General features: G+C 42.0%; 1 protein-coding gene across 1 annotated transcript in view; it reads left to right on the top strand.

Annotated features, from left to right (window-relative positions):
* The window catches only part of pard3bb (par-3 family cell polarity regulator beta b), a 168,759-nt gene that overhangs the window by 48,728 nt on the left and 109,961 nt on the right, over positions 1 to 10,070 (top strand). The window contains exons 6-10 of the mRNA XM_031858729.1: positions 890 to 1,060; positions 5,046 to 5,316; positions 6,088 to 6,196; positions 7,422 to 7,561; positions 7,743 to 7,949. Coding sequence (XP_031714589.1) covers positions 890 to 1,060; positions 5,046 to 5,316; positions 6,088 to 6,196; positions 7,422 to 7,561; positions 7,743 to 7,949 — 898 coding nt within the window. The remainder of the gene's footprint in view (positions 1 to 889; positions 1,061 to 5,045; positions 5,317 to 6,087; positions 6,197 to 7,421; positions 7,562 to 7,742; positions 7,950 to 10,070) is intronic.

Here is a 10,070-nt window from a genome sequence, read left to right as displayed (position 1 = left end):
ACACACACACACACACACACACACACACACAAAATTCATATACACAAAAGAGATACCCATCTATAGCTCTAATTCATCCCTTTAACCTCAGAAAGTATTGTCTGTTTACCAGCTATGGCGTGTCCCGGAGTTATTCTCATAATAATCTTGTTCTGCATTTGTAAGGAATTTTCGACCCAGGGGCTACAGTGCACACACATGACAAACACGCACACACACATACACACTGGAAAAAGAAGAAAAATTGCACCGCTATGCAGGGCTTTTCTTTGGGTGTGTTACAGTCAGACAGTGGATGGGGATTTCCTCAAGGAAAGCAGGATGAGCTTTTATGGCTGTTCTCATGACTCACCTGACCCCCCCCCCCCCCCCCCCCCCCCCCCTCTCTGTTTTTCCTGCCCACTCCTCCCTTTTTCCCCCAACACCTCCTCCATCTCGTTCTGCCATTGACCATCATCCCGTTCACCTCTTAACCTAGTTTCATCCTCTGGCAGCTGAGGTCTTCCGATTGTCGGTGTCAACACCTGGGCTTTGTAGAGATGCCTTTTGGTGAGGCAGAGGTTGATGTTAAGGACAGAGGGCTGTGAAACAGTCAGTCTATGCTGCCATCTCACTGGCTGCCTGTCAATGTGAATCTGTCCTTTTATCATTGGTTAATCCACATGTCTGCACGCCTTTATGTTTTAATTATGTGTGTGCTTGTCTGTTATGTTGTTACACTGATCCACAGCGAGACATGAGCAGACATGTGTGTGTCTGACATAGCCGTGTCTAAATGCACCATATGGACGTTCCCTGTGGACTCCCCCATCAGATACATAAGGGACACACGCTGAAAGTCACTCTAACAAAGTGTGTGTGTGCTTGTGTATGCGTGGTAGTGATGGGAACATACCTTAACCTCCCTTCCTCTCATTGCTCGCTCTCCTGTCAGGTCTCTGGGCCTGTACGTCCGCGGCATAGAGGAGGACAGTCGCTCACGAAAGGAGGGCTTGTTTCAAGAGGACGAGTGCATCGTGATGATCAACGGCACCGACCTCATGGACAAGACATTCAGCCAGTGAGTGCAGCGGTGTGTGTGTGTGTGTGTGTGTGTGTGTGTGTGTGTGTGTGTGTGTGTGTGTGTTGGGTCTAAAGGGTGAAGTAATGCCACTGAGGTGAGTCTGATCACTGCAAACACACGTCCCATGAGGGTGAGAGCACAAAACAAATGTGCCTAATATTTCTATAACATAGTGCTGGAAATTTCTGAATAATATAAATACAAATGTATTCTTATGTGATCAGAAACAGTTCATTTTTGATCACTACAATATACAGTTCATTACAATATAACATTAATGTAATATTCACACCATTACAGTATATGTTCAATTAATGATTTTAGGTTCCACCCAAGTCGAAAACAAACAAAACAGAATGAAAAAACAAAAAGAGCTTCAGTTGTGCCTATAGACATTCAGCACATTTTGGTTTTATTTGCCCTCATTTTGACACGTTTGTCTCTCGGATTTTTGACTGTCTCCACCCAAATTCAATAAAGTCGAATGAGACAAGTGATTGATTGACAGGCCTCTATAAAGTCACTCCCTATCGAGTGCTTTCATTTTTTCCCCGTGGTCGAGCTGGGTCTTTTGTTCTAGAATCACAAATCCAGGTCCAGAAAAGTCTCTTTTCACCGGTGGCGCTGAGTGCGCTTCATTTCGGCGTCGGGGATGGCGACAGATTCCACTGGTTATGCTTGATAATTAATTAAAAAAATTTATTTCAGATTTCTACGGAAAAAAACAAAAAAATATTTTAGTTCTCACCTGCTGACCGCCCGCCTTTTCTTCATTTTCGCCTGTTCACAGGAATTTTAAATAGCTATTTTACCTATTTACCCAACAGTACTCGACCCGCTGCAGGACTCAGACTCCACTTCTTTGCTGTCGGTGAACCAGTTGAGCTGTTAGAATGCAAATGTGTTCTTTTTAATTTAAATACAAGTAAATAAAACATTGAATAAAAAGACATGTCCCTTACATAACATTATCTGAAGGAAAAAACACGGAGCCCTCAGTGTATTTATGAGGAGATGCATTTCATATGTAAAACCTTTTGAAGTCTGTTCTGGCCCGTCTGTGTCTTGTTTCCCTTTCCATTGTCAGAGGGTTTATATCGCTGTTGCTCTGCCATCACAGAGAACAACAGAAAAGACACTTGGCAGATGTTTGGAGAGCCTCGCTTCCAAATTCATCTCTGTGTGTGTGTTCACGTCATTCTTCTGAGGAAAGATTTGTTCCAGATTCATTGGAGACCAGATGTTTCAAAGTGGTTTGCTTAATGTACCCCTGAAGCACATTAACACGAGAGTATTTGAGGATGTAACGTGATTATAGAGCATTTAAATGACAAAAGACACACCTGTAAAAACGATCTGACACACAGATTACAAGGCCTGATGCGGATGTTATAATGATTACAGCACATTACAATGTCTATACCGTCCACACACTAGTCCTTGTCCAGCATTCAGGGTGGTAATGAGATTATATGAGAGGTGTTTTCATGCTGTAGTGTAGGTAAATGGATTATCACCGGAGGGGTTTGCACCTATTGTTCAAAGAAAGGGTCTCTAACAAACACACACACACACACACACACCTCTGTCATCGTCTTTGGCCTGTACACACTCAACTTAAAACACATATCCATGTGCATGTGAACAAATGAAGACACATTTCAAGATGAATGAAGCAACTAGTGCTTCATTTTTGCATGTGACGCAGCCAGGCCTTCTCTTAACACAGACACTTTCTGAGTGTGATCTTACACACACACACACACACACACTCACACTCACACTCTTGCCAGTATTGTCTTGTCATGGCAGGTGTATTGAGATGTGGAGCTTGGTCCAGGGAAATATGTTTAAGTAGGCCACTGAAAGTCCACTGATCCCTATGAGTGCTAGGTCCACACACACACACACACACACACACACACACGCCTCCATTGTCCCAGCTTGGCGACTGTGTTGAGGTAGCCTGCTTGATTAGAATATCTCTTTTACACAAATGGGCCTCCACACATTGTCCAATCAGGAACAATGATGATAATATCTGAGCACAATGGACCCTACATACACAGCAACACACACAGCGTTCACATCTAGTTTCATTGCACTGTATTGTTGTCTTATTACAATGAGAATCCCTACAAAGTGTCATTCAGCATGGTGTGGCGCATCACCAGCACTTGATTAGACAGCCTAGTGTGTTAAGTGGTTTCAGTATGTAAATCCTTAAACACACACTTAGGAACCATTCTCACGTGGTGCATTATTCACAGTTTCATTTGTAATGGATTTACATACGGAATGATATCAATGAGTCAGTACTCTGATCACTGATTATTTGTGTTCACAAACGAGTCATTTTGACCTCTGCATTAATCATTCGCTGTACAGTTTGTCTCCTCATGGAGTTTGGTGCATTAAGGTACAATTGAGCTTCTGTTATCTCCACCTCTTAGACACCCAAGATACAGTTTCATGTCCGCAAGTGTAGCTTAAGTAAACAAGAAAAGTGTAAGTAAGACTTGCAGGTACATTCAATTGGAACAGTGCTGAATGACAATATCTATAATGCACAATATATACAAGGCAAATTCAACTGGTCGGACTCGTTAATATACTTTACATACAAAAAATGTATTTCCTGTTATGATGCATCGATTGATTGATTGAGCTTTGTCCCCACAAGTCTTCCTGTTATATTAATATAACATTTTAAAGTATTATTACCGCTTGTATAATGTATTTAAAGTTTCAACGAGTATATTCTTCCTACATGGCTTTCTAAACATACCGTAGTCTCTAGTTACAGAAACTTAATGGTCATTACGCATCTAATAATAATCGAGGCGGGAAATAATAGGAGCGTAATCCAATAGAATTTAAATAAACCGGATTTTCTCTGTCTGTTATCTGAGGTGAATGATGGTTTGTGCCAATCCCCTCTGACACAACGGTCCCCCTAATTTACTTAGCATAATCTGATATGAACTAATTCTCTGCAAAATGATCTCTCCTGTAGATTATGAGATTATCATGTCCTGCTGCACAGGTGTCATTGTTCTGTGTTGCATCTCCTGTTTAGTTCAGCCTGCAGTTCATCTCGTACACAGGGACAGGCCCAGTGACCCACCAGAGAAAACCACTGACCAGTGGGAAACGGAAAGAAACAGATTGATAGATGAATTTAATGCAGCCGAGAATAATGAACTACAGTTAACAAATTATCATATATCCCAATCTTACATCCATGTTTTATTTATTTAACGACGGCTAATTTGATTTGATTTGATGTTTTTTCTTTATTATCACTTTTCTCTTGACTCTGTCTTGCATCACAAAGCATAAATAGTTTCACATCCGAGATTTAAAAGAAGAAAAACAGACATTCTGTCCGACTGAGAACTCAAACTCAACAAGATATGTGGTTAGAGGAAGTCGACGGCCGGATGTTAGCCTATCAAACACGAGGATTCACTGCTGTTCTGTGTTTCAAATCATTGTTCATTTAAGAGACTAGATAATCAATTGGAGTCATTTTAAAAGTAGTCGTTAGTTACAGTGATCCTCATCGGTCTTGGAATTGACAATCAAACACAATCAGTTTAATAAAGATATATGAGCCCAACATATGTTATGGTGAATTACAATTTTTGAAAAACCGACACCTCATTTATAATAATAAGCAATTAACTGGATTTTTTTATTACCAATCATTCATTATAAGATTCATTCCATGAATATTTAATTATTATTTGTCTCTTAAGTGGGTTATATATCATTTGATAATTAACTTGCTTGTTAGAGATTGATAACTGTATGTAATTATTAGTTTTAATGGTACATGCGTGTCATATACACTACACATATACACAAACTTTATTTAAAACTCCTGCCACTTGTTGAGCAAGTCTTTTTTAATACTGTTTCCCCTCTTCCTCTCCACCAATCACTCACCTCTCTCTCTCTTCCTCTCTCTCTCTCTCAGAGCCCAGGAAGTGTTCCGTCAGGCAATGCGCTCCCCGGTTGTCCGCTTGGAAGTAGTTCCCTCCGTCAACAGACAACGCTATGAGAAGAGTCTGATTGGTCAGCTTTTGGGCAACAGCGCCGGTCCCGACAGCAGCCCCCGAGTCGCCAAGACCAAAGAGCCACCTCCACCCGTCAAAGCCAAGCCCGCGTTCAAGCCCGCGTTCAAGCCCCCTGAGAATCCACCCACGCGATTGGCCGAGGGCGCTGCCTCCACGGAAGCTGCTGTTAATGTGAGTTGCTCTGCATACATTTCCCCAGCCTTCCTCCTTCCAACAACTTGGAGGTTTTTATGAACTCAAATCTAAAGTTATTTGACGTTATCAAATGTCATGATTTTAAGTTCTTGTTACTCTCTGCACATACTGTATCTACTGTACAGCCACATTATGTTGGGTTGTCTCTTTTCTCAGAGCTATCAAGTCTTTCCGATTCAAACACATGCAATTGTGCCGTCAGTATCACCATGGTGACACGGCTGACATTTCTAAAAACAGCTGCCGCGGTGGAAACAGTTACTTAGCAACAGATGATTTTCACTTTATTTTATTGGAAAACAAATCTGTTCATCTGTGATTCTGCAGTAACGACATTGGAGCGAGGTTTCATAAACTTCTGGCACACTTTATTCATACATAATGTTCAGGTTTAAGTTGATGACATTATACGAGCAGTCATTTTCACTTTTTATATATCGTCCGTTTTTGTCTTTATTATCTGCACAACGCCTACATGACATTGAAAATGACTTCTAGGTTGTCACTTGTGCGTGATAAGCTATTATTTTAGCAAATATAACCTCAATCAAAGTTTGTTTAAATGTCTTATGAAAAGAAGAACCCAAATCAACAGCTCACAGAGTCCAGAAGTTCCAGAAGTAGAATGTAAAAAATGGGGCAAATGGGGCATTTAAAATGTTAATGTTAATCTTCTCTTGTAGCCGTACTTTTTAATGTGTTTTAGTGCTTTAAAATGTACTTTAATGCTCCACATTCTCCGCCTAGACACCCAAGGGGAGGAGTGAGAGCCCCCTCCTCAAGAAAAGTCCTGCCCTCTCCAGCCTGGTGACCAATAAGAGAGGAGGACGAAGGTTGAGGATCGATCTCAAGAAAGGTGAGCAACACTTGGCTACACATAGGGATGTATCGATACTAGTATACGAGTTATTTCGGAGACTATTTTGTCGTTACTTGGATCGCCCGAAGGTGTCAGAAATGTGCCGCCATGATGTCAGTACTGTGTAAGATCTGTTTTAGAGATTCAGGTGGAACTAAAACACAGTTTCTAGTCACATCTGTCCGTGTTATCTCTATATATTTGTTTCACTTTACTCACACAGTCCCTCAGAAGCTTTCTGAAAGTACGTCATTGACCCTCTTTATTTCCTGCCGTTTTCTGAAAGTATATTATTAACCCACTTTATTTCTTCTGCTGTTCGTCCGGCATTGTGCTTTTTTTTCGATGAAGCTTCCTTTCTCTGTTCTCTGGCCGGCTCTCCTTCCTCTCACCCTTCCTCTCTCCATCTTCCTGATTCCCTCTCTTCAGGGTCTATTAAGTCTTTATTGATCTGTTCATTTCTGCTGATATGAATTCATACTGGACCAAACTGCTGACTTGGCTCTGCTAAAGAGACCAGACCAAATGAGGTCTATAAAACACACAACTAGTCTCTGACCGTCCGTGTGTGGTCTTTTTTTTTTGTACATGCATGCATGTTTGTGAGCGCTTTCACGCTCATTTTAATGTGTGTGTGTGCGCGCGCACGTGTTTTTCACTGATTACTATTTTAATCTTCATCGCGTCTCTTTCCAGAACATTCACTCCATCTTTCCGCTGTGTTACACTCATTCCTCTTCTTTGCTTTTCCTCGTCTCTTTCTCAATTTCATTCCCCCCTCTCTGCCCCACACCTGAACCCATCTTTAAAACCTTCACACCTGCAGATACTCCAGCACCAGCAATAGCTAAAGGGTTTAAAGCGACACGCACACACACACACACACACACACACACACACCAAAAACATCTCCAAAGGCTTTAAGTTATAATACTTACAATATGTAGTCAGGAGCTGAGTCAACAACACTGTGTTGAAGTTTTCAGGTGTACTTCAGGATGTGTGTGTGGGAGGATGGATAGGAGATTCTTTTTTCACTCTCAAAGCCTGTGAAAGACAAATATAGAGGCCGGGAGTAAACAGCTATGGATATTTGTGTGTCGATACAGGAGTGTTACTTCTGCTTGCATATTGTACCTCACCTCTCTATTCTTTCTCACATGTCTTTGTGTGTGTGTTTGTATATCTGCGTGTGTGTGTGTGTGTGTGTGTGTGTGTCTAGGCTCAGAAGGTCTTGGCTTTACCGTAGTAACCAGAGATTCTTCAGTCCACGGCCCCGGTCCTATTCTCGTCAAAAACATTCTGGCACGAGGAGCTGCTGTCAAAGATGGACGCCTGCAGTCTGGAGACCGCATACTTGAGGTACAGAGCAGCTGACTGTTGTAACATTCATGCAGTCATTTAAAAAATAACGACATATGCCTGTGTTGTTCTTCTACCTAAGATGTGATGTGCATTGAAGACAAAGTTAGAACTGAGGAGGTTAGTGTAGTGGAGGCGAGGAAACATGGTAGTTCCGCTGCTAATGGTGGTGTCTCTGCAGGTCAACGGTGTGGATATCACAGGTGTGGGCCAGGAGGAGCTGGTGTCCATGCTGCGCAGGACGCGGCAGGGAGAGAGCGTGTGTCTGGTGGTCCTACGGCAGGAAGACATGTTCCTGCCCCGAGAGATGGTAAGAACCAATCACAACGCTGTATCCTCAGCCAATGAAACAACATGTTCGAGTCGATTTGCAGGTCTGGTTTCTTTTTCATTCTTCTGACAAGGCAGACGGCCCACAGCTACATCACCAGTTTTTTCACTCGTTCAAATTACCGCTCTCTTTTCAGCTCCTTTTAATTTTGCCATGTTTTGGTCCAATCAACAGGCTTGCCTGGAAGATGCTCAGCCCAGCAGCCTATAGGAAGGCTTCTTGTTTTAGACATTGAACCCACATGTAATTGAGGATTTTTTTTTTTTTGGAATAATGAGATGTTCTCTCTTACAAAGCAATCATGTAATACTTAGTTTTATATAACTCTATTCTGATTGAATCAAATGAGCCCATTGTGAAGCTTTATGTTGATTGTGGCAACATTTTCTGCCAGTCTTTCCTTGGCACATTGTTTTTGCTGAATTTCAACACTGTTTTGATTAATAAACACTTATTTTATTCTTCTTCGTTCTATTTTTCCATCCTTTTACTTCCAATCTGACTCTGCATGATCCATTACTATGCATGCCCAGGTGCTAATTAAGCTCTTTATCCCCCTTTCCTTAAATATGTTATTCTCTCAGGCAGTGGTTCCCAAAGTAGATGCCACGGCTCCCTGGGGTGCAAGATTTATCACATCATTATACAGTTACTGTGGGGTTTTAATAACAGTTAACCACATTGAAAAAATACGTTAAATACATTTTATGTTAGGTTATTTCAAAGCAGCTGACATTAAGGCTTGTGGTTGCATGTATTGCGTGCATATGCACGTTATATTGGGAGTTCCATGACAAAAAAAGACAAACATCATTAGAAGGGGTGCCACTGAGTTTGGAAACCACTGCTCTCAGGTCACTTTCTATTATATCCGTACTGTCATCACAGCTGTTTTGGTGTTGACTTTCACTTTTCCCTACTAATGTGAGGCATCACTTTGCTGTGTGTAGCCACGCCTGCACAAGCGGAGTAACCATTTTTCATTTGGTTCCGTCTCCTCTCAACCCATCACTCATGTCTTTGGTTTGTTTTTCCCCACCTCTCAATGTATTTCACTCTTTTCATGTTGCTTTTTGGGCCTCTTTCCCCTTTGTGTGTCTTTCCGCTCTTATCGACCGATGTTTCCTCAATGGCTGCCAGGAAGTCACACACAAGCACGTGCACACACACGCGCGTGCACGCGACCCTGAGCCCCATAGGAAATTCTGTTTCTGCAGACAGGAAAAGGAAGAATGGTTTGGCGTGTGTTAACATATTAAATCACTCGTGAGTGTTGTATCTTGTCCAGAGCTTCTCCATGTTCGCATGTTTGAACTCTTCTTTGTGTACTGGCCAAGTACTGCTGAATACCTCCGGTCGTCACACTGTTACATGTGTCCACTCAAAAGCTCTCCACTACAGCAGTACTCCTGGTACTTCTCTACTTCTGTGGGGTTCTTTTGCCTGACTAATCATTGGAAAATCCTGCACTTAGTTGCTGCTGCGCATACATGTTACTGTGTTTCATGAAGGATTTTGCAAATAGCCTATATGGCTGATACTGATCACTTATTATAAGATCGACCTCCTGAACAGCTCGCAATCAGCTGGTTGTTGTGTTGTTGTTGTGGTTGTGTTTGCTTTCAGACCATAAACGGTGTATGAGACTCTCCTTAACAGGCGCTCTTCGTCAAGTCGTTTTGTCCAAACCGTAGTTTGATTGACAGGTTGACCAGCACAAAGGAACCGCACTAAAAAGTGAACGCAGCTCGGTTAGTTTTTATCGAACTGAACATGTTCGGTGTTAAATCATTCATCATATTCATTTTACCCTGACTTCTTTAAGTCACACAGGATTTAGCCAAGTACAAAATGTTTAACTTTGGGGCGGTTTCCGTGCAACTTCACCACACGGGTACAAGACCAGAATATCACTCACACAGTGAGGAAACAGTATTATTCATACACACGCTCACTCAGTTCACCACGGGGGAAATAAATTTCTGAGTATTGTCCTTCTGCATAGAGAACTACGCCAACATGTCTCCCAATGGTGAAGTATTGTCTCTGTCTATTTTAAGGGCTGCTTAAACCAACCAACGATTCAAGGACACTGCTGGTGTTTGTGGATCTGTGCCTGCAATTGTATATGGTGTGTGTGTGTGTGTGTGTGTGTGTGTGTGTGTGTGTGTGTGTGTG

Source organism: Anarrhichthys ocellatus, unplaced genomic scaffold, assembly GCF_004355925.1.
Source record: "Anarrhichthys ocellatus isolate YVR2014 unplaced genomic scaffold, GSC_Weel_1.0 scaffold20, whole genome shotgun sequence".
Lineage (NCBI taxonomy): Eukaryota > Metazoa > Chordata > Actinopteri > Perciformes > Anarhichadidae > Anarrhichthys > Anarrhichthys ocellatus.
This window is presented reverse-complemented; position numbering and strand designations above follow the sequence as displayed.